Source organism: Diceros bicornis, chromosome 14 (genome assembly GCF_020826845.1).
Source record: "Diceros bicornis minor isolate mBicDic1 chromosome 14, mDicBic1.mat.cur, whole genome shotgun sequence".
Lineage (NCBI taxonomy): Eukaryota > Metazoa > Chordata > Mammalia > Perissodactyla > Rhinocerotidae > Diceros > Diceros bicornis.
In genome coordinates this window covers 62138845-62163948 of record NC_080753.1, presented here as the reverse complement: position 1 = coordinate 62163948, position 25104 = coordinate 62138845, and the positions used below count along the sequence as shown (strand labels likewise).

At 38.5% G+C, this 25104-nt stretch overlaps 2 protein-coding genes across 3 annotated transcripts in view; one reads left to right on the top strand and one right to left on the bottom strand.

Moving 5' to 3' along the window:
- Nucleotides 1-444: 444 nt before the first annotated feature.
- LOC131414177 (testis expressed protein 56-like) lies at nt 445-22208 on the top strand. The gene is made up of 4 exons (XM_058555351.1): nt 445-637; nt 7662-7863; nt 17668-17890; nt 22122-22208. The coding sequence occupies exons 1-4, from the start codon at nt 445-447 to the stop codon at nt 22206-22208; spliced, it is 705 nt and encodes a 234-aa protein (XP_058411334.1).
- Nucleotides 17966-25104, bottom strand: part of ECI2 (enoyl-CoA delta isomerase 2) — a 23791-nt gene continuing 16652 nt past the window's right edge. For both annotated transcript variants that reach the window (XM_058555349.1, XM_058555350.1), the window contains exons 7-10: nt 24225-24345; nt 20466-20555; nt 18898-19041; nt 17966-18255 (exon numbers count right to left, since the gene is read on the bottom strand). In XM_058555349.1, the coding sequence (XP_058411332.1) occupies nt 18100-18255; nt 18898-19041; nt 20466-20555; nt 24225-24345 (511 nt within the window). In that variant the 3' untranslated portion in view covers nt 17966-18099. The remainder of the gene's footprint in view (nt 18256-18897; nt 19042-20465; nt 20556-24224; nt 24346-25104) is intronic.

Genomic DNA, 25104 nt, shown 5'->3' with positions numbered 1-25104 from the left:
GCCTAGTAGGTCTGTGGAGTCCTAATTATGTTCACACCAGGTGCAATGTCTCTACTCAGTGCCAGAAAGGAAAATAACACCAGGTGTGTGCACACCATGTTTCCCCTCTTCCCTTTAGGAAAGGGGAAACTCCACTCTGTCTTCCTCAGATATTGGCCATGTCCAGACAGGAAACTGGAGTTTCTGCCTAAAATCTTTGCAAGATTTGTCAGGATATTTTCAACAGGCTGATTTCCTCTGGTTTGCAGATGCAGGATGAGCACTCAGGTTCCAGGCTAAGATCTGGGCCATTGTGACTCTCAGAATGCTAAGCAATCAGAGAACAGAAAATAGATTCCATGCTATCTTCTTGGAGATGGAGGAAAGCTTGGAGAAAGAACAATTGCAAGGGACTCCACTCTTCAATTCCTCTATTTGTGCTTCTCTGTAACTCAATGGGTCATCATGGGAACAGCCAGGAACGATCAGACTGTACGGAAACTTCCACTCCTTGAGAAATGTAAGACTCCGAAAAACTATGACCATCCTGACGTTCTGCGTCACACCTTTGAGACTCTATCTAACCTTCACAAGCTGCTTCCAAATAATCTGATGGAGCTGTTTTATTCCTACAAGAGTGAAGAGGACAAAAAAAAATGTATGTGGGTAGAGGGTGGGTGTGAAGTGTAAGCATACACTTGATCTTGGTACAGACTGCCACTCCTTGCCGCCATAAGTAAGCACTTTTCTCTACATTGCAGATGTGGTCAGTCCTTGAGACTCACGGCCCCCTTTATACTAATTATGCTGCAGAGGCCCCTGCACTGACTCACCACCACTTCTTCATGTTCCTTTTGTTTAAGAAGTCTTTTGTGAACCAAGATAGGTCTGTCACTCTTATTTAGGCAAAGCATACCAGTGGAAAGATGGAAAGGAGACTGAAAGTGGGAAATACCACTAAAATTACAATTTCAGCTTTTGATTTGATTTCAAGATTAGTGAGAGAACTTCCAAGTTGAAGGTCAGGCTTTGAAGTTTATTCTTTGCTCTGTTTCCTACCACTCCTTCCTCCTTTGCCAGGATTGTACCACTTCAGAGACAAGCTGGGTATGTCCCCTGAGGCTTATAAGCAACGTCCAGTTTTGGCACTGTGGAGTGGCTCACCACTCCTGGAATTCCGTCCGGGCAGTCGGTACCTGGACTGATGTACAGAATTGGGTGAAGCCTGTCTCCTGTATTGTCCATGTTTAAGTGAAGGACAAAGTAGGTGGTAGCCCTGGTGCTCATGAACTTAGGAAGCAAAATAGCAGCTGCTACAGTGATTAAGACACGAGTTGTGTGGGCCGGCCCTGTGGCGTAGCAGTTAAATTCGTATGCTCTGCTGCGGTGGCTTGGGGTTCAGATCCTGGGCGCGCACTGATGCACCACTTGTCAAGCCATGCTGTGGCGGCGTTCCATATAAAGTGGAGGAAGATGGGCAAGGATGTTAGCCCAGGGCCTGTCTTCCTCAGCAAAAAGAGGAGGATTGGTGACAGATGTTAGCTCAGTGCTAATCTTTCTCACACGCAAAAAAAAATAAAAGTAAAAATGTTTGACACTTCATAAAAAAAAGAAAAAAGATACAAGTCCTGGGTAGGAAGGTACGTATATTGGCGTAAGGGTGATTTTAAAACATTATGGCAAATTTGGCCATTGGTATTCTGATTAATCCCTAATCCCTGAATCCACAGTATTGTGAATCAGTCCCAATATTGAGATTATACTAAAGATTACATAAAAATCATCAAGAAAAATATAAGCAAACTAATAGAATAGATAAATGTTATAGACAGGCAATTCACAAGATGAAATACAAATCATCAATAAGCATAAAAGATGTTCAAACACTGGAAATCAAGGAAGTAAAAGATAAATCAAGGAGATATTTTTAGGCCATCATACTGGTCAGATTTAAAAAGACCAATAATGATGAACATGTGGGGAAATTAATACCCTCACCTGCTATTGATGGCATGTTAATTGACTGAAGCTTTTTTGAGACTAATTTGAAAGTCTGTAAAAATTTAAAATGTATTTTGTCTTATTAAAATGTATTGGCTTATTGAATGAGTTGAACTTGGTAAAGACTAAGCAGAAAATAATTTTATTTTTATTTATTCTTATTTTTTTCACAACTTCCCCCTTTGACCCATTCTGTTGATCTTTTCTCCTCAGCTTTGGAAGAGATTACAAGCAGATCTCATAGCTTTCCTGGTCATATTCAGATAATAAAAAGATCACTCTAATATCCAAACTCTAAACCCTCATCCAGTTTACAACCTCTTGCTCCCCACCACTCTGGCCTGATTTAGACTCAGAAGCTGGGAGCAGGCCTGGCAGTATGCTGGGTTTCTTTTCTCTTTCTTGCTACACCTCCTCTCTCACTGGCTACTGTTAGGCTGACAAGGGTGAGGGTGGAGGAATTGAAAAGCTCTTCCTTGACTGGTAAAATATCAGATTGTGACCTCAAATTTGTGCTCTCTGGGGTGGCAGCTTTTAAAAGCTGACCTTTGCCCTCCCAGGTCATTTGCGTGGCTTCTTTGGTGATTTCCCATTGCTGAGGTCTCTCACTTGAACAGCATCCTGCTGACACTTCCCCTCCTCCATCCCCAACCCTGCCCCAGCTTTTGTATGGTACACTTCCATCCTATTTCAATTGAGATTGCCTCACCCTTGGACAGAAGCCCTCTTCAGATCCTAAGATGACTCAAAACCAACTACTTTCCAGGTGGTTTACATAGAGCTCATAGAAAATGTGAACCCCTGTCCTCCATACCTTCAGCCAGTTGGTAAAGTACAACTGGCTTCCAACAGTGACCCCTTTACTCTGTGGCCACAGGCAGCTGTGGTCCTAGCCACTTACCATTACAATTTTCCAGGTGTTAGGAGTTGAATTGTGTCCTCCAAAAAGATATGTTGAAGTCCTAATCCCCCAGTACCCCAGGATGTGACCTTATTTGGAAATAGGCTCTTTACAGAGGTGCAGATGTAATTAAAATGAGGTTATACTGGAGTAGGGTAGGTTCTTAATCCAATATAACTGGTCCTTATAAGAAGACAGAGACACACAGGGAGAATATGGACATGTGACAAGAGAGGCAGAGATTGGAGCGATGCATCTATAAGTCAAGTAACACCAGGGATCACCAGCAAACACTCAAGGTTTCAGAGGGAGCAGGGCCCTGATGACACCTTGGTTTTGGACTCCCAGCCTCCAGAACTGTGAAACAATAAATTTGTTGTTTTAAGCCACCCAGTTTGTGGTGCTATGTTATGACAGCCCTAGGAAACTGATACATCAGGTCTGAGGGGACACAGCCCAGCTCCCCAGGTAGTTCTCTTCAAGTACCTTCATTTGCCAGGGGGAGGGGAGATGCTACAGTACACAGCACTACAACAACTCTGCCTAAAGAAATCTTCAAGTGCCTTAAAGAATGTTTAGCTTTTCCTTATATAGATAGGTATGTTATGCATAGGTGGGTATGTGGCATCTATTGAATTTTTCTCAGATTGTATGGCCTTAGGAGAAAACTGAGACAATGGAAAATTTTATATTTTAACATTCCATTACATATGCATGTTCTTCAACTTAGCAATTCTACGTCTAGTTAGTATCCTAGAGAAATACTCGCACCTGTGCACACAGATGCACTAACAAGGGTGTGCATTGAAGCAGTGTTTACAATGGTGAAAAACTGTAAACAGCCTAATGTTATTTGATAGCAGAATGATTAAACTGCATTCATACTGTGGCATACTATTAAAAAGACAGTTGACATTAAAATGTCTACAAACACACTGTAGAGTTTTAATAAACAAGCTGCAGAATAAAAAGCAATCATTCCATTTATGCCAAAAGAAGACTATATTTGTATGTACTGTCAACTTAAAAAAGCAAATTCGCCTGTTATTTTACCCTCAAAATGAGTTTATTCAGGAATAACCAAAAGAATTGCAATTCAGGATGTGTGTGCTATGGAGAACCATAGGCAAATCCGGAGAACAAAGAAGGGGAGCTGCTTTTATAGAGAAAAAGGGGAGTAGGGAGGGGCTGTTCTAAAGGAAAGTCCATTGCGGGAAGGAAACAGTTGATGGCAGCAATGGCTTCTCATTGGCTGAGCTGCAGAGTTCATCATTGGTTGGGCTGTTGCTGGATGGGGAGAGAAATCTGCTTTCAGTAGTAAAGTAGTTTTACTTCCTGTTGGAGATGCAAGTTATTTCTCTTTCTGTTTGGAGTAATTGGTGATGTGTGATAAGGCGTGAGAGCTCTTCCTACAGGCCTTCCCCATCCAATTTAGTAAGGTTTCTTTTATTAATTTCCACTTTACAAATATGTATGTAAATGCATAGAAAAGAGTTCTGGAAGGAAACACTCCAAATTCAGGGTGGTGGCTACCTCTGGAGAAAGAATAGAGATTGGAGGAAGGAAGACATTCTCTTTGACTATGTATACTTCTTTAAGTTGTTTGATTTATTCCAATGGAAATCTTTTCATGTATTTTTGTAATTAAAATGCAATTTTAAAGTGGAAAATGCAGTGAGTGTTTATGTAAAGTTGGAGAAGTGGGTTTGGATTTTCTAGTGATATTCTAGTTATAGGTTGATTTAGATTTTGTTCCCTTGGCCTCACAGTGTAGATATTAGTAGATATTGATACTCCTTTAGCAACCAGTAGTGTTCCTGCCATGTAAAACGCCCATTATTGTTGAGGTGCCTTGGTTTAAGAGGTGTTTGGCCACAATGATTCTTTGCTGTGGTTGGAAAACAATTGAAAGAAGTGCATGATACAGCTGATGTGAATGGCACTGAGGAGAAGATATGTTTGCTCTGAGTCCCCAGTCTGTGCCTTGAAGGACATGGGCCTAAGGCGGAATCCAGTCATTGAGCGGTCATTAGCCTTTGAGGCCCTGAATTCTTCCCTAAAAGGCTGCTTCGTTTCCAAAATGCCATTTCCAAATGTACAGTGATTGCCTTGAGAGTGCATCCTGAAGGGATGGCCCTACTTCTCACACTTTCATCTGTCAGATTATGAATTCAATAATGGATACCAATGTCTCACTGCTACTGTATCTAAAGCCTTCCTCCTAGTAGAAATTTCATTTGACCTTAAACATAGGTTTTATTCCTCCCCCTGCCATCGCCTCTTCATCTGCAGGGAAGCTTTGCCTGGATTAGACTATATATGTTACCCAGAGCGATTACAAGAAGAAAGAAAAAGAACTAAAAATTTATAGCTAAAACCTAAGGTTTTTCTTCTACATTTTAAATAATAGGAAGTTAAATCATAAGAACAACATAAAACTGAGAGATGAGGATCTATTATATCATCTGAGTTTAGATATATTGCTGTCCAGATAATTGTCTTCAACTCATCATAAGCCTCTGTGAGAGGTCCTCTTCCTCGTGCCACCCCACGCCCCAGCCCAGCAATGTAAGGTGTTATCCTGAGATCTCATTAGCACTAGTTTTATGATGTTTCATACATTCTCCACACCAGTTCCCTAAAGGACTGACTGGCACCAAACCAAAAAGCAGGAAGTGGGAGGAAGTTTACAGCTTTTGTTTGTTGTTTTTAATACTTAAGAAGATACCTCTCTTGGTTAATTTGCTGCTTTTCCCCCCAGAATACTTTGGGAAGCTGCTTAACTGGATGGTGGAGACATGCAGGAGAGGCAGGGCAGGCAGGAGGGGTGGTTTCTACAGAATGAGTGGGCTTGAGGAGGAGACCAATGGGAAAATTCCAGAAGCAGTGTGTGCTGTTCACGTGCTGGCAGTACACTGATGGTCACAAAATCCATAACTTTAGTTTGCACATTGAAGAAGACAATTATGAGGTGCCGAAGTAACAAATCACCTTAAAGCCTGAAGTTTTAAGTTACCTATTTTTACTGTCTCAGGTAAATACACACACACACACACACACACACACACACACACACGCAGTGGCTTGTATACTGGTTTATACATCTTACCTATGCTGATTTCTATTGTGATTACTAATTCATCCATCCATTCATCCGTCCATCCATCCATCAAACACATATTGCATTCCACACATTAAAATAAGAAATAAAAAAAAAAACATTCAAGCAGCTTACAGTCCAATATCTCCAAAATTTCATCCATAAATTTACAATCAATATTATTTTACTTCCAATAATTTCTTGAGGTGTCCCTATGTTTATTACACTTTCTTTCAAAACCAGGAAACTTGCTTATAATTTCAAATGAGGCTGGCCATAAGACCCAATTAAGTATTAAAGATGAGTTCCAAGTTTTTATCTTATTTTGGTGTGCAGTACTAAATATAATTATTCATACTGGAGAATATGAGAATTTGTAATTTTTGTTAAGTGTTATTCTCTGTCTCTAATTTATTACTAGCTGCTTACAAAAACGATTTGAGGTAGTTTACAATATTAAAATATGTATATACAAGGCAATCAAAAACAATTTATTTGAAGCAAAAAAAAAAAAATTAACTGGATGTCACCAAATACCCAAATTGAGTTAATTAATTTAACTCAATATTAAATTTAGCCTTGAAATTCTGACAACCAAACCAAACCCTATGCATTCCTCTTGTTTGAGTGTGCCTGTGAGAGCTTCTGGGTGACCAGATGTGTGATCACCGCTGCTAAGAGCAGTGTGTCTGGGCCAGACCCTAGAACTCTAGGCAGAAGCCCCAGATTCCAGCCCTCTTCTTGACTCACTTGGATGGTTTTCAGGCCTTTAAGGATCAGTCTATTCATCAAGTCATTATATCATTTAGTCAGATTGCCAAGTTATGGTCCCTTGAGCCAATTCTGGTTCTTTGGGGTCTCTGCCATTTCCCCCATCTGGGAAGAATCATCAGTTATTGCCTCCTGAGCAATAACGTGGGCTGGTGAGTGCTGATCTAATTCCTATGCAGGGTCGCCCTGAATCTCTCTGTGGCTCAGCTTCTCTTCCTGCGTTAGGTTTATGACAGCTCTCTTATGTTTTAAGACACCAACATGGATTACAGAGCTACTCATAGTGTAGGCTGCAAACTGGCTTTTGGTTCTCAAATTTACCAGCTAGCAGAGAGATAAGAAGCTTACACTACAATATGTCAACTGTGTCCCTAAACACACTATGTAGTTCAACTGACTCTCCTTTCTTCCTTCCTTCATTTGTAGCGAGACTGTTTTGATGAAGGAAGCAGTGTATTGAATTACATTCTGGCACAAGCTCTTTGTCTCATTGCAGATGGGCAATTCGCTTAGGGGCCAGTTGAGGTCAGTGTGAAGGAGTGGATGTGATATAAATGCAGAGTGTGGCTATCTCTGATGATAAAAATAATTGCACAGTAACGTGCCATTAGCTTGAGAATCATGCACAGATTGCACAAATAACCTTCAGTATTTGTGATGGCACCAGCACATCTGTTTGCTTGTTCATTTATTCATTCATTCATTTATTGCTGTGCATCTATTAGATGTTTAGGACCGGGCTAAGGTCTAAATGTTACTCAGTAATATTTTTGGAATGAAGGAATGGCAGAGCTAAATAGCAATTATTAAGTGGCATAAATATTCTTTCTCAAATCAATGCCCTGTCACTCTTGCTATGCAAAGATGGAAAGGAATGCTGAATTGCATTAATACTGATTCTATTACTAGGTGAGAAGAATTCTGAACTCTCTGGCTTAGAAAGCATCTTAGCAAGACATCAGTTTCCAAAAGAGATTAATCTAACCCCAAAGCCAAGCAATATGCCCCTGTGGAAAAGAAAAGCCATCAACAACGTAAGTCATGGGTGGAAGAAATGCTACTTGTGGAATAAAAATACAAACGAGCCTCCAATGTCAACCATAGTTGTCAGGTACGTGTGTAATTTTTGTCCTATGCAGACGTATTTAGAGATATACAGGGTGATCACAAACTCTCTTTATGCCTTAGCTAAAAAATGACTAAATGTGGTCTTTGAGATATGTGGTGAGCATGAAAACAAGCATTGCTCTGTATAAAAGCACATGAGCCTCATTTTCACACAGCCCAGGAATCTGGAGGAGCCCTCATTAGGAGAAAACTCACAGAGACGGGAGCAGACGTGTGGGTCTGCCACGGGCCATTGCATTCTAGCTTAGTGAGATCTAGCAGGGCTGGAGTGGGAGTTTTGGAGAGGGACCCAACAACTGAGCCAAGGGGCTTTTATGCTGCATGTGTCAGGAAGCACCAGCCCACCCCTAGCATGACCAGGGGCCTAGGACACAATCGTATGAATAGTAGAACCTTGGCTTTATCCCTAGTTGGCCAGATTTTACACTGACAGAAATGGGGGGCCATTGCAGGGTCTTAAAAAGAGGGGTGACATGATCTAACTTGAATCCTCCCTGGCCTCTAGGGGAGCAAGCGTAGAAGCAGGAGCAGGATCATGGCCTTTGGACCAGGCGGTAACAGTGGGGATGTGGAATTGTTTGGAATCTGGCACTCAAAGTTATAAGCTTTGGTTCCTTGGCAAATTATCTTTGTTGGTACACTTCCTTCCCTGATTATGCCAGACAGATGATGTTTCTATATTTGTCTTAGTATTGCTGCATGCTTTGTTGTACAACACCTAATAAACGATTCCTGCATTTAGCACATAGTAGGTATTCAAAATACGTTGTTGCCAGGCTGACAGGAGAAATGTATAATTAGCTATAAAGACAGAGTCCTCTCTGCTTTGAAGGTGACAGACACAGGGAGAGAATTCCAGCTCATGAGTTTGTCTGTACTGGAAGTGCCCACTGGGATCATTGCCCCACTGAAATAATTTCCTTGTCTACCTTTTTTTTTTTTTTCAGGGTCCTCAGTGGCATAATTTGACAATATGATTTAAAAATCCATATTTAAAGAAGGCAAAGATATGTTGTAAAAGAATTAGAACCATGTATTTTCTTCTTAGACAACACACGGCACTGAATTTTTGTCCACATTAAGGGTAGAAGTTATTTTACATGATGATTACTGATTACTCAAGTTAAAATTATTTGACCATACTTTGAAGACCTATAAATAAAGAAAAAATGGTTAAAGTTTCACAACCATAGAAAGTTTATACACCACAATTTCAGACCATAATGTCTTCACATGAACAAATATATCTTTACACCCTAGTTTGGTTTCTGAAAATATAGCTAGATTGTTAGAACATAAGAAACAATACATATTTATTCAATATTTCCTTCTACAAACATTTATTTTCTTTCCTTAAAAACTGAGAGTGGTAAAAGCAGCCACCCTTGACTTGTTCTCAATCTCAGGGGGAAATAATTCAGTATTATGTTGGCCGTAGGTTTTTGTAGACTGTCAGTTTGATGAAGTTCACTACTATTGCTAGTTTGCTTAATTGTTATCATGAATGGATATTGAATTTTGTCAAATGCTTTCTCTGTATTCATTGAGTTGATCATATTTATCTTTTCTATTAATATAGTGAATTGTATTGCTTTTTAAAATTAATTAATTTTATTTATTTTTTTATTGTGGTAACATTGGTTTATAACATTGTATAAATTTCAGGTATACATCATTATATGTATTGCTTTTTAAAAATATTTTTTATCATGGTAAAATGTACATAACATAAAATTTCCCATTGTACCCAGTTGTTTAAGTGTACAGTTCAGTGGCATTAAGTACATTCACATTGTGCAACCATCACCACCATTCATCTCCAGAGCCTTTTCATCTTCCCAAATTGAAACTCTGTACCCATTAAACAATAATTTCCTATTCTTTCAACCCTCCAGAGCCTGCAACCACTATTCTACTTTCTGTCTCTATGAATTTGCCTATTCTAGGTACCATAAGTGAAATCATACCATATTTGTCCTTTTGTCTCTGGCTTATTTCACTTAGCATAATGTCTTCAAGTTTCATCCATGTTGTTGCATGTATCAGAATTTCATTCCTTTTTAAGGCTGAATATTATTCCATTGTACGTATGTACCACATTTTGTTTTATCCATTCATCTGTCTATGGACATTTGGGTTGCTTCCACCTTGTGGCCATTTTGAATAATGCTGATATGAACATGGGTGTACAAATATCTGCGTGTTTACTTTCAATTGTTTTGCATATATACCCAGAAGTGGAATTGCTGAAGCATATGGCAATTCTATGTGTGATTTTTTGAGTAACTGCCATACCATTATCCACAGTGGCTGCACATTTTACATTCCTATCAGCAATGCACAAGGGTACAAATTTTTTACATCCTTGCCAACATGTGCTACTTTCTGGATTTTTTTGATTATTATTTTTTTTTTGCCAAGAAATAGTCACCTTGAGCTAACATCTGTGCCAATCTTCCTCTGTTTTGTATGTGGATCGCCACCACAGCATAGCTGATGAGTGGTGTAGGTCCGCACCCAGGATCCGAACCCATGAACCGGGGCTGCTGCAGTGGAGCATGCTGAACCCAACCACCAGGACACGGAGCCCTGTTTTTGTTTTTGATAATAGTCATACTTGTGGGTTTGAAATAGTATCTTATTGTTGTTTTGATTTGTATTTTCCTAATGATTAGTGATGTGATTATCTTTTCATGTGCTTATCGGCCATCTGTATATCTTCTTTGGAGAAATGTGAATTCAAGTCCTTTGCCTATTTTTTAATTGGGTTGTTTATTTTGTTGTTGTTGTTGAGCTGTAGGAGTTCTTTATATATTCTGGATATTAATCCATTATCAGATATATGATTTGCAAATATTTCCTCCCATCCTGTGGGTTTTCACCTTGTTGATAGTACCTTTAATGAACAAAGTTTTTAATTTTGATGAAGTTCAGTTTACCTATTTTTTTGTTGTTGCTTCTGTTTTTGGTGTCATATCCACGAAATCATTGCCAAATCCAATGTCAAGAAGTTTTTCCTAAGAAAACTTCTAAGAAGTTTTTTTTTTTTTAAAAAAAAAACCCAATTTATTATTTTTTGGGGGGGGAGGTTTTTGATTACTGTTTCAATCTCTTTACTTGTGATTGGTCTATTCAGATTCTCTATTTCTTCTTGATTCAGTTTTGGGTGGTTGTATGAGAATTTATCCATTTCTTCTAGATTGTCCAATTTGTTGGCATATAGTTTTTCATAGTATTCTCTTATAATTCTTTGTATTTCTGTGGTATCTGTTGTGATTTCTCCTTTCATTTCTAATTTTATTTATTTGATCTTTCTCTCTTTTTTTCTTGGTGAGTCTGGCTAAGGGTTTGTCAATTTTGTTTATCTTCTCAAAGAACCAGCTTTTTGTTTCATTGATCATTTCTACTGTTTTTTCGTTTCAATTTTATTTATGCTCTAATTATTATTTCCCTCCTTCTGCTGATTTTGGGCTTTGTTTGTTCTTCTTTTTCTAATTCTTTTAGGTGTAGTTTAAGATTGTTTATTTAGGATTTTTCTTGTTTGTTCAGGTGGGCCTGTATTGCTATGAATTTCCTTCTCAGGAATGCTTTTGCCGCATCCCATGTGAGTTGGTATGGTGTATTTTCATTTTCTTTTGTCACCAGATATTCTTTGATTTCTCCTTTAATTTCTTCAATGATCTGTTGGTTATTCAGTAGCATGTTGTTTACTCTCTACATCGTTGCCACTTTCCCAGCTTTTTTCTTGTAGTTGATTTCTAGTTTCACAGCATTATGGTTGAAAGTGATGCTTGTTATGATTTCAATCTTCTTAAATTTATAGAGGTTTGCCTTGTTTCCCAACATATGGTCTCTCCTTGAAAATGTTCCATGTGCACTTGAGAAGAATGTGTAATCTGCTGTGTTTGGATGGCGTGCTCTCTATATATCTATTAAGTCCATGTGGTCTAGTTTTTCATTGAGTCCACTATTTCCTTATTGACTTTCTGTCTGGATGATCTATCCATTGATGTAAGTGCGGTGTTAAGGTCCCCTACTATTATTGTGTTGTTATTGATATCTCTTTTTAGGTTTAACAGTTGCTTTATGTACTTTGGTGCTCCTGTGCTGGGTGCATATATGTTTATAAGCGATATGTCTTCTTGGTGGAGTGCCCTTTTATCATTATATAATGCCCCTCTTCGTCTCTCATTACCTTTTTTATCTTGAAGTCTGCTTTGTCTGATATAAGTATGGCACCACCTGCTTTCTTTTGTTTGCCATTAGCTTAGAGTATTGTCTTCCATCCCTTCACTCTGAGCCTGTGTTTGTCTTTAGAGCTGAGATGTGTTTCCTGGAGGCAGCGAATTGTTGGGTCTTGCTCTTTAATCTATCCAGCCACTCTGTGTTTTTTGACTGAGGAATTCAATCCATTTACGTTTAGAGTGATTTTTGATATATGAGGGCTTAATGCTGCCATTTTATCTTTTGTTTTTCAGTTGTCATGTATTTCCCTTGTTTCTCATCCATGTATTTTGGACTGCTAATGCAGTTTGGTGGCTCTCTATGATGGTTTTATCAGTTTTCTCTTTATTTATCATTTGTGTCTTTGTTCTGATTTTTTGTTTAGTGGTTATCATGCGGTTTGTATAAAAGATCTTGTAGATGAGATACTCCATTCCGATAGCCTCTTGTTCCCTTAGTCTAAGCAGGTTTCATCCCTTTCCTCTTCCCCTTCTAAGTTGTTGTCACAACTTATTCCGTTATGTGTTGTGAATTGGTGGTTACAATGAAGTGATAATATTTATTTTCGATGTTTTCCTTCCCTTTATCTTCAGAGTTATAATTGTTTGCTAATCTGTTCTGATAGAGAGCTGCAATTTCTGATGTTGTCTGCCTATTTATCTGCTTGCTCCAGGCTTTGTAAACCCTTTCTTTCTTTTTTTTTCAGGTATGAGGGCCTTCTTGAGCAAATCTTGTAGGGGGGTTTGTGGCAATGAACTCCCTCAGCTTTTGTTTATCTGGGAAAGTTTTTATTTCTCCATCATATCTGAAGGATATTTTCACTGGATATAGTATTCTTGGCTGAAAGTTTTTGTCTTTCAAAATTTTGAATATATCATTCCACTCTCTCCTAGCCTGTAAGGTTTCTCCTGAAAAATTCACTGAAAGCCTGATAGGGCTTCCTTTGTAGGTTATTCTCCTCTGCCTTGCTGCCCTTAATATTATTTTACTTATAGTTGACTTTTGCCAGCTTTACTAATATATGCCTTGGAGAAGGTCTTTTTACATTGATGTAATTAGGAGTCCTGTTGGCTTCTTTTACATGTATTTCCAGCTCCTTCTCCAGGTTTGGGAAGTTCTCAGTTATCATTTCTTTGAACAAGCTCTCTGCTCCTTTTTCCCTCTCTTCTCCCTCTGGAATACCTATAATCCTTATGTTGGATTTCCTAATTGAGTCGGATATTTCTCAGAGAAGTTCTTCTTTTCTTTTTAGTCTAAGTTCTCTTTCTTCCTCCTTCTGAAGCATTTCTGTGTTCCTTTCCTCCAGATTGCTAATTCTACCCTCCATATTGTCAGCTCTGTTGTTTAAGGACTTCAGATTTTTTCTTTATCTTATCCATTGTGTTTTTCACCTCTAACAGTTCTGTTTGGTTTTTCTTTATAGTTTTGATCTTTTTGTGAAGAATTCCCTCTGCTCAGTAATTTGATTCCTGATTTCATTGAACTGTCTTTCAGAATTCTCTTGTAGCTTGTTGAGTTTTCTTATAATGGCTGTCTTGAATTCTTTGTCATTTAGATTGCAGATTTCCGTGCCTTCAGGATTGGTTTCTGGGTGTTTGTCTTTTTCCTTCTGGTCTGGAGCATTAATATATTTCTTTATACCATTTGATGGAGTGGATTTGTGCCAGTGCATAGTGATAGTTTCTGGAGACAGGTTCCACCTGCTGCCATTTGAGGAGTGGTGCAGGAACTGTGTAATCTGAGCCCACTGCCACAATCCAGGTGTGGCTGGTCAGGTGTGGCTGTCCGAGCCTGGGTCACTCTTTGGGATTGCAGTGGCCCTGTGGGGTCTACCACCAAATGGGAAAGTATTCATGTGGGGGCCAGGGCTACTGCCACCTGCTCCCACAGACCCACGGAGTTGTGCCCCCCGCTTCAGGGCGACAGCAGTACTATGGGTGTTCATGGCAGCTGGGAGCTTGTTCGCTTGGACTTGGAGCTCAGCCGCCCTCTGCTCCTAGGTTGCACCAGCCCTTGTGCTTGGTGGGTGGGACCTCCCCTGTGGGATGGAGCCAAAGCCACTCCCTGGGACTGGGTGGGGTTATGGATTCTCCCACTAGACGAGAGAGTGATCAAACGGGGCTCAGGGCTACTGCCACCTGCTCCCACAGTCCTGCCGAGACATGCTCCCCCCCTTTGGGGCCGCAGTGGTACTATGGGCATTCGTGGCAGCCAGGAGCTTGTTTGCCTGAGTGGCAGCTCAGCCACCCTCTGCTCCTAGGTCGCAGCAGCCTTTGTACTTGGTGGGTGGGGCTTCCCCACTGGGTCCAAGACTGCTCCGCTCTCTGTGGGCTGCATGGCCCTGAGAGCTCTCCCACTAGATGGGGAAGAGGTCACATGGGGTACTCAGGGCTGCCATCACCTGTTCCCACAGTCACGCTGAGGTAAGCTCCCACCCTTGGGGCCACAGTGGTGCTATGATTGCTCCAGCTGGGAAAGTCATCATACGCATGCGCTGGGCTGCCTGGGGTCCAGAGGGTGCTCACCTATCCCCACTACCTCCTCAGGGGGTAGTCCATCCACCTTCAGATATACAGCTGCTTGGGTCTCAGGTGTCCTGAAATGCTGTGTGGGTATCCTCCACCGATCAGTGAATGTCCTTTTAGTTGTAGTTCAAAGAGGGAGAGACACAGGGAACAGCTCATTCTGCCATGTTGCTGACATCACCCAGGAGTTTTTTGGCTAAGAATTTTATAATTTTAGCTCTTATATTTAGGTCTTTGATCCATTTTGAGTTAACTTTTTTATATGGTGTAAAGTAAGGGTCCAACTTCATTCTTTTGTATATGGATATCTAGTTTTCCTAGCACCATTTATTAAAAAGACCATCCTTTCCCTATTGAAGGTCTTGGCACCCTTGTTCAAAATCATTTGATTATATATGCAAAAGTTTATTTTGAGTTTTCTGTTCTATTCTATTGGTTTATATGTCTGCCTTTATGTTGCCACATTGTTTTGATTACTGGAGCTTTATACTAAGTTTTGAAATCAGAAAGTGTGTCTCCCAACTTTGTCTTGTTTTTTCAAGATTGTTCTGGCTATTCAGGGTCCCTTGAGACTCCATATAAATTTTGGGTCGATTTTTACATTTCTGCAAAAAAAACACCATTGAGATTTTGAAAGAAATTGCATTAAGTGTGTAGATGACCTTGGGTAATATTAATATTTCAATATTAAGTCTTCCAATCCACGAACATGGGATATCTTTCCTTTTATTTATGTCTTGTCTAATTTCTTTCAGCAATGTTTTATAGTTTTCATCATACAAATCTTTTGCCTCCTTGGTTAAATTTTTTCCTAAGTATATTCTTTTTGACGCTATTGTAAATTAAATAGTTTTCTCAATTCTCTTTTCGGATTATTCATAGCTAGTATATATAAATGCAACTGATTTTTGTGTGTAGATTTTGTATCCTACAATTTTGATAAATTTAGTTTTTTTTTTTTTTTTTTGGTGGAATCTTTAGGGTTTTCTACATACAAGATCATGTTGCCTGCAAACAGAGATAATTTTACTTCGTCCTTTCCAATTTGAATGCCTTTTCTTTCTTTTTCTTGACTAATTGCCCTGGCTAGAACTTCTAGTACTATGTTGAATAGAAGTGGTGAATGCAGGCACCCTTGTCTTATTTCTGATCTGAGAGCGAAAGGTTTCAGTCTCAGAAAGATGTCATCTTGTTGGGGTGCTGATCTCTAGTGTTTTCTAATTGTGGCACTCACAGAAACCTTTCAGTAGATATAGTTAAATCTCCAGGGGTGGTATGGCCCAAAGGTGACTGCATGACAAAATTGGCCTTGGGAATAGTTGACTTTCCCCTCTGAATTCCCCACTAGAATGAAGGTTGTTTACTAATAATGTTCTGCACCAGATTAAAAAAAAATTAAATATTTTACCTGTGAGTTTTTCATATATGGCCTATATTGAGGTAGTTTTCATCTATTCCTAGTTTGTTTAGTGTATTTATCATGAAACAGTGCTGAATTTTGTCAAATGCTTTTTCTGCATCAATTGAGATGATCATGTGTTTTTTATCTTCATTTTGTTAACGTGGTATATTACATTGATTTTCGTATGTTGAACCATCCTTACATTCCAAGAATAACTCATGCTTGGTCATAGTGTATAATCTTTTAATATGTTTTTGTATTTGGGTTTGATAGTATTTTGTTGAGGATTTTGCATCAATATTAGTGAGGGATATTTGTCTGTAGTTTTCTTGTAGTGTCTTTGCCTTGCTTTGGTATTAGGGTAACACTGGCCTCATAAAATGAGTTAGGAAATATTCCCTTCTCTTCAATTTTTTGGGAGAGTTTGAGGATTGGTGTTAATTCTTTTTTAAATGTTTTGTATAATTCACCTGTGAAGCCAGCTGATCCTGGGCTTTTCAATTTGGGAGGTTTTTAATTACTGATTCAATCTCCTTATTAGCTATAGGTCTATTCAGATTTTCTGTTTCTTCATGATTCAGTCTGGGTAGGTTGTGTATCTAGGAATTTGTCCATTTCATCTGGGTTATCCAATTTGTTGGTGTACAGTTATTCATAGTAACCCTTTGTATTTCTGTAAAATTAGTAGTAATGTCCCCTCTTTCATTTCTGATTTTAGTTATTCAAATCTTCTGTTTTTCTTGGTCAGTCTAGCTAACGGTTTGTGAATTTTGTCACTCTTCAAAGAACTCTTAGTTTTGCTGATTTTCTCTATTGTTTTTCTATTCTCTATCTTTGCTTTAATCTATATTGTTTCCTTCCTTCTGCTGTTTTTCATATTTTGTCCAGAGATTTTAGTTGAAATTAGTGGCAGGGATGGGCAGTAGTTGGCTCACAGCGACACAGTGGAATTGGAATTCTATGTGACACTTACTGGGAGTTTGACTCTGGAAAAGCTACTTAAATCTGTATGCCTCGGGATCACTACTTGTAAAATGCTAGTTGCAACAGTACCTACCTCATTGTAAATTTTTGGTGGTGTTTTGTGAGGATAAAATGTGGTTATGGGCATTAAGCACTAGTAAGAAACAGTAAGTGCTCAATAAACATTAATGGTTACTACTATTCATATATTTCCTATAACACTAAGCATTTTGGATTAAGATTAATGGAATAAAAAAATTAAGAACTAAAAAGTTAGAGGTTCAGTGGGTTGGCTACCTGGACGCTGATGCTTGAAGGAAGGGTTAAAAAGGAAGGAGGATATTTAGAAGAGCAAAATATTCCATGCCAATTACGTAGCCATAGAATCACACCCTCATCCTTGTCAACTGATACATATAGCAGTAGTCAAAACAGAAAGTTGCAAGGACCGTTGAGGCAGCCTACAGGTATGCCTTTTATAAAATACCACATTAAACAAGAATGAAGACTACATCATAAATAAGGAGATAATTACTGATATAGAACATTGCTTTCCAATGAAATAACCCAATTCTCCCTTTATGCCTTTTTATTAAATTACAGGAAAAAAATGAAGCTAAGATTCTTGTTTATTTTCTACTAATACTACTCCTCCCATTTTCTCCCTTGCTAGATGGCTGAATAAGAACATGCAACCCAGCGAAGATCTTCAGTCAGTAACCCAGAGGCTGTCAGTGTTTGGGCCAATTCAGTCAGTTACCCTTTGTGGACGGCAAAGTGCTATAGTGGTGTTCGAAGACATGACTTCAGCTTGTAATGCTGTGAATGCTTTTCAAAGCAGGATCCCAGGCACAATGTTTCAGTGCTCCTGGCAACAACGATTCATGTCGAAAGATGTAAGACTCCCTATTACCAAAAACCTACATAAATTAAGCTTGTTTTACATAATTTGTTTTTCATCAGGACTCTAGTGAGATATAATCATCATAAACGATATTTTATCACTGAAAAAAGGCACAGTGAAGTATATTTAGGTCAGGTGTTGGAAATCAGAAGTAAGAGCACACCTTTTCCTTTGCAATGCTTCACTTTGCTGCCATAGTCATCACAGTTTTGCTCTTTTGGATAAGAAGTTCATGACCGCATTCATGGATTCCTCTGACAGAAATCTTTCTTGGACAATGCTGCTTTCTTCAACATTAACAGAATGTAGCTTTTCTTTCTCCATACTTCTGATGACCTGTTTTGAAATTCTCAAGACCTGTAAAAAGAAGACCAACAATAAGGTTAAGAGGTATTTTAATAGGAGTGGGATTATTCTATAATTCTGATTCTTGTTTCTCCACTGTTCATTTAATCCTGTTACACTTAAAAGATATATGTGTAATATAAGACTGCTTCTCAAACTTTAATGTGCATACAAATCCTCCCAGTAGGTGAGGGGAAGAGCTTGTGATTACACATTTCTAAAAAGCTCCAAATAGATACAAAAGCTTCTAGTTCTAGGAGCACATTTTGAGCAGCAAGAATATAAAAGCAATAAGTCACTAGCTTCGCATATAAAAACGGAAGTGCTACAAGGTAAGAATCTCCTAAAAGTCAACCTAGCTGATTCTCACCTGGATTCAAGAATAAAAGTGCTCGGCAAATACTACCTATCATCTTCCTCAAAGTTATCCCCAGAAAGAACTGCCCCTCTGTCTTCATATCATAGAAATGGAATGACTATTTGATAAGTTTTGTAAAAATCAGTATTTCTAATATATTATGGTTATTTTTAATCTCAAATTTAGATGTGCTTAAAGCCAACCAAGATATGTCTTGATTTTGTGATTGCTTATTCTCTTAAGTCAAATAAATTATTTCCATGCCTCTTAAAAGTAAAAAAAAGATGAATACTAACATTTGAGGGGAGCTTTGCATATGCTGTCAGCCTGGTCCAAACTTCTTTCTGAAAAGTGGCATCAGGAAAAACTTCAGTGACAAGTCCTTGAGCACATGCTTCTCTTGCTGTCAACTTCTTTCCAAAAGTCAGCATCTCTGTTGCCTGAAATGAAAAGCAAGATTAGGACATTAAGTGAATCAAACAAGGCTCAGTTAACTTCAGAATAAACTGCTCTCAGTGGACATAGGGAAATTTACTTATGGTCTTTTGAGGTTGCCAGTATTTCTCAATAAGGGAGAAACTGATGACCTCAATAGGCAATGGTTTTTAAACCGTGTGCTGAGACCATCTTAGGCTCTCTAGAAGGTTTATAGGGCTTGCTGCTTCTGTGTGTGTCTATGTTGGAAAGGCAAGACCAGGGAGGGCAGGGCAGAAATGACCTGAAGCTGATGCTGAGTCTATAACTCTTGGCAGCTATGATTTTCTGTCTTATATACTATAAACAATTAGGAAAGAAAAAAGAGAGAAAAATCATGGTCATAGGGAATGCCAACCAACCTTTAGAAACACTAACTTTCAAAATTCCCTTCCCTAGGAATTCTACCCAGTGGTCTAGCTCTGACAGTTTTCTTTACCTGCACAGGTACTCAAATTAGTTCTACTTGACCAAAAGAAAGTGAAGAAGACTAATATTCAGTTTCTAACAAAACTGAGGTTACTAAGTGGATCTCCTTCTCTACATTTGCAATCTCTCTTCCAGAAAAGTAACTACTATTTCAGAGCCAAATTCTCTAAGCCTTAGAGTTGGTTCTGCCCAACCTTTCAAAGTTAAATCTGTATAACAATTCAGGGTATGTGACAGAATAAAGAGATTTAAAAAATATGTATTTTCAACAAAACCCTAATAGCAATGAAAATAGGCTCAATTCCCACTCCCCCTTTTCAGATCTCAAAGAACATCTGCTGAGCCTTCCCATATCCCCTTGCTCTCCAGTTCGTGTTATGATCCCCTTGGAGTCATGCACACAGAGCCTGGGCAACTAGGTTTCCAGGAACGCAGCGGCAGACCTGAGCAGCCACTCACCCCCTCCGGAAGCCTTGATATGCTAGTCAGACAGGCTGGTGGAAAGGCTGCAGTGACTGGGAGTGGCTTTGGAAGTGGTAAACCTCCATGAGGCCTCACATCTGCCGGTACTTCACATGACCCTAGAAGTCAAGATGTCATCATACCACTTCCAACGGATGCTGCTCATCCATAAGGAAATTACGTGGAGGAATGAGCTCAGCAGACCCAGGGAGGCTGGCACAGCCCTGATCCTTCAACTGACTAATGCCACACTGGGCAACCAGCTTCAAGACTAGTATGCCAGTGTCAGGAGCTGCAGAGAGTTTCTAATTTTCCCTCATACTAGACATTTCCTGCAGCCTAATTCCTCTATATTTCAAACTAATCCTAGAGTTAGGGGGCAAATAATTCGCTTCTCTCTCTTTTGTCTAAATTATTGAGGGAAAGAAAAGAGAATAGGGATTACTTTTGGAATAGAGAGGATTTATTAAAATTTATTTTTAACGCTTCCAAAAGTTACCTTGGTTGGACCCATTATCTTCGGAAAAGTGTAAGAGGAACATCCTTCTGGACTTAAGCCTAGGTGACTAAATGGGGTATGAAATGTTGCCTATTTGAAGGAAAAAAAAGGAGAGAAAAAATCATTTTTTCATACGCGATTTTTAAAAATCACTATTTGTCTATATCTTCACAATACTTAATTGAAGAACACTTTTTAAAAATTATGATTATTGTGGTATTATTATATACACACAAAATTCACTCTCTTAATGTATGTAGTTTGATGAGTTTTAAAAAACGTATTCAGTTATGCAGCCACCACCATAATCAAGATATAGAATATTTCCATCACCCCAAAAAGTTCCCTTGGGTCCCTCTGCTGTCAATCCGTTCCTCTCACCCCTAAGCAACCACTGATCTGTTTTCTGTCCCGATAGTTTTGCCTTTTCTAGAATGTTACATAAATGAAATCACACATTCTGTAGTCTTTTGTCCTTTTGTAGGCTTCTGTCCTTAGCATAAGGCTTCTGAGTCACCATGCTGCTGCATGTATTAGTAGTTTGTTCCTTGTTATTTCTGAGTAGTATTCCATCGTACGGATGTGCCATAATTTGTTTATCCATCCACCAGTTGATGTCATTGGTGTTATTTCCAGTATTTTGGCTATTATGAATAACGTTGTTATGATAATTTGTGTATAGGTCTCTGCATGAACATATGTTTTCAATTCTCTTGGGTAAATACCTATGGGTGGAATTGCTGGGTCGTGTGGTAAATGTACGATTTAACTTTATAAGAAGCTGCCAAACTATTTTACAAAGTGGTGTACCATTTAACATTCCCACCAGCAGTGTACGAGTTCCAATTGCTCCACATCCTTGCTAAACCTTGTTATCATCAGTCTTTAATTTTAACCATTCTAGTAGGTGTGTAGTGGTGTCTCATTGCAGTTTTAATTTACATTTCCCTAGTGATTAATGAGGTTGAGCATCTTTTCATGTACTTATTAGCCATTTGTATATCTTCTTTGGTGAAGTAACTGTTACAAGACTTTGCCCACTATTTTTAAGTTAGATTGGTTGTCTTTTTATTATGAAGTTGTAAGAGTTCTCTATATATTCTGGTTACAAGTCATTTTGTTAATGGAGTCTTTCTCATATGTGTTTAAGAGCCATTTATACTTTATTATCTGTGGGCTATTTCTCTCCATTGCTCATTTTTATATTGAGGTGATGAACTTACCACTTTATAGATGTAGTTTAAAAAATATGTTAGAGATGTTAGCTTTATTATGTTAGTTGAAAAATTGTTTCCTCAATCTTTCATTTATCTTGATTTTGCCCCAGAGGTTTTCTGATTGGCTTTAAATACTAGAAGCTACTTCACTATTAGTTATTTAGAATATAAAGTCACTTTTAGCTTTTTTCTAGATTTCAGAAATATTTTCCTGTGTTTTTTGATGAATAAAGACTTTATGAAAGGGAATTACTTTATAGTTGACAATATGTAAACAGAATATTTATACTTCATTTCCCATAATCAGATATGGTGTTATTTTTTAATGAATATTGTTAGAAGATATAAATATATAATGTATGCAGCAAACAAATCAAAATAATAAAAATATAAAGTAAATGTTATTAATGTCACCTATCTTCTTTTCTCCCCCCAAAAGAAAGCCTATTCAAGAAAATATACTAAGAAGTCACAGCCTAAGGAACATAAGCAAGAAACTGAACAAAGATGCCAACCACAGGTATAGGGCCACAAACAGGTACACACAAAGCCAACAATAAGCAGTATTTAACTTATTTATAAGCATTATTGTAAGTAGGCATTTAGGTCATTTTCAGAAATAGAGCAGTAACCAGAGTTAAGGGTTTCAGGTGTGGCATCAGACTGTTTAAAGACTCTGCGAGTTTCTTCACCTCTCTGTGCCATGGTTTCCTCAACTGTAGTGGGGATGAGAGTAACTGTCTCACAGGGCTGTCGTGTGAATTACATAAATATCCATCCTGTGTGTCAACGGAGCGCCTAGTACATAGCGAGCACTCAAATATTCATTACGTGTAAAAAACTTCCACCTTTTTATTAACTCACAGAGGAAAGGTACCATTTGCTGACAGAGAAGCTAATAGGCATTAACTATTGTCCAAAATAAAGAATAATTTGGTTATATAGCTTAAATGTTAACCCACATTTAATACAGTATTTATTCATGAAGCCAGTAATGATAAATCCTATCAAATGAATTCCTCTTCATAAGTTCTTTCTTTTGTCTTTCCCTGATTTAAAATTGAATCTTGGTTTGATTTAGTTGGGTGAACTCTTAGCAGTGGTCACTATTTGTCAAATATTTTACTTTGGGCCAATCTTTTAGGATTTAAATTATATATATATATTTTTTTTTTTTCTCTGATTTCAATTTTAATTCCACATTGTATCATAAGATGGAAGTCCCAGACATCTTTAAAAGGATGATGTATATGAATTCAGGCATTTTCAATTCAGTAGGAGAATCAGGAGAAGGTTCAAACAAGATGATATTTGCCCTCAAAGTACTGAAGAATGAGAGCCCCAAGTTCAGGTCAGGAACTCCTGACCCCACTCCTGTTCACACCAGGTCGATTAATCTGTCATCTAACACACAGAATGTGACCAAAGACTATGGATTTCTGCCTTTGAGCAGAAACTTCCACTTATAAAGCTTAGGCAGCCTAGCACCACCTAGAATCTCATTTGCTACTTTTATGGGAAAATTATTAATAAGAATTAGATCTGACAACATGGCCAATGTGAACAAATGGAATCCACTAAAAGATGAACCAGAGCGAAGAACCCTAATTTATGGTCCTATCAGTGAGGGAAAAACCTCTAAATAAAACTAGGAGTGTCTTCAGTAGTAAAAACTAAATGTTTCCCACAAGGCTGTAGATCAGCAAATTTTACCACCACACAAGCAAAAGTCGCTCTAGGAATCTGATAACCTAGAGGTGGTTATGAGTTCTACAGTAAAGTTCTAAGATGAATGTTCATCACCTCTGTTTATAACGGCAGAAACTGAAAACAGCCTAGGCTTCCAGCAGTCGGGACTGGTGAAATGAGGTAAGTTAAATAACCCAAATCTTGGCACTGGTTAGCTCTGAGTGTAAGAGAAGGAGTGATTTTTAATGTAATAATTTTCTTTTCCATATTGTTCAAAATTTTATTTTCTACTATAATATATATATTACCACTGAGTAAGAACAGAAATTAAAATCTGTTTAATTCAGGGGTGAACACAAGGCTGAATTGTGTTTTGGGCAAATAACTTCTCTGAGCTTCAGGTTTCTTACCTGGGAAGGAGGGAGTAAGAGTAGATAATGCTCCAAAGTCCCCTCTTACTGTAAAATTCTAAATTCCAGAATTCATTTACTTAGAAAAAAGTATCAAATAATCCACTTGCATAACCCACAAAGCTGCTGTTTATTTTCCCCTGATAACAAGCCTTCAAAGTCTTTCAAATTTTAGAGTAATATGAAAACTGAATAAGTGTTGTATAATTTGATTAGAATGTAGAACCAAAGGAGTTGGGACAATGTTCCCAACAATATTGGTGTTTAGGAATATTCAAGTTAATAATGAAGGAAAAATAGAATGAGTCAAATTAGTTAGACTAATTCTTTGGGAAAAAATTGAATTTAGTCCATCCTATCACAAACCATATGTAATCTATTTACTATTGGCATCAATAAAGGAGAATTCAAAGGATCTCAAAGGATTCTGGGAGCTAACTTACCCTGTCGGAGGCATACACGATATCGAATAGCCCAAGAAGGGTGACAGCGATTCCCACAGCTGGACCATTTACCACTGCAATCAGAGGCTTAGGAAAATCTATAAAAGAGGCTACAAAATCCCTATAGAAATGGAAATATAAAAGTATGTTTAAATATTCCAAAGCAGCATTACTGAAGTATAGGCAAGACAGTATGAGCCTAAAATAACAAACTCTTCTGGCCAGGCTGGGTGTTTCCACATCAACCAGCAGAGCCTCCCTGTCCTGCCACCTCCCTGGTCTCCCACAGCAGATTCATCCAGGACACTCGTCTCAATGGCACTTGATGAAAGCTCAGAGTGAGTCCCACAGTTCGACCTTGGTTCAGATCTTGAATTCTGGGCAGCTAGGTCAGGGCTGTGGGGCAGCTGCAGACTTAGAGATTAGGATGGCTGACGGAGTACACTGCGATACTACAGCTCAGTGGGAGTCAGAGACTCAGCAGGGATACACGAGACAGGAAGAGAGAAGCCTTCAGGTCCGCTGTGTTTTCTGAGACGACTTCAAGTCTCCTATTACCAGCAATCACGGAAGTCATGCATTCCTCTGGCTGGATGCGAATGTGCTAAATTCCTCTGCCTCAATACGAGAGAATTTTATTTACAACTGTAGTTTGCTTTCATGTTTTCCAATCAAATCTAATGTAAAGCAGCAGGATGAACAGGAAACAGAAGTTAAAGTGGTAGAATGAATGCCCACATATTGATAAGAGGCAGTCTGGAGAAATATGCTTTTTCAAAGTCACAATTAATTACACTGACACAAAGAAATATTTATTTTACTTTTGCTCAACTAACCACCACTTTGATAAATAAGGATGAACCCTCTGGCATCAGACAGA

Excerpts from the sequence above, each read along its gene's own strand:
- LOC131414177 (XM_058555351.1), top strand. The coding sequence starts at position 445 with ATGGGAACAGCCAGGAACGATCAGACTGTACGGAAACTTCCACTCCTT. Across the intron at positions 638-7,661 it reads TGAAGAGGACAAAAAAAAAT|GTGAGAAGAATTCTGAACTC; the intron begins GTATGTGGGTAG and ends TTCTATTACTAG. Across the intron at positions 17,891-22,121 it reads AACGATTCATGTCGAAAGAT|AAAGCCTATTCAAGAAAATA; the intron begins GTAAGACTCCCT and ends TCCCCCCAAAAG.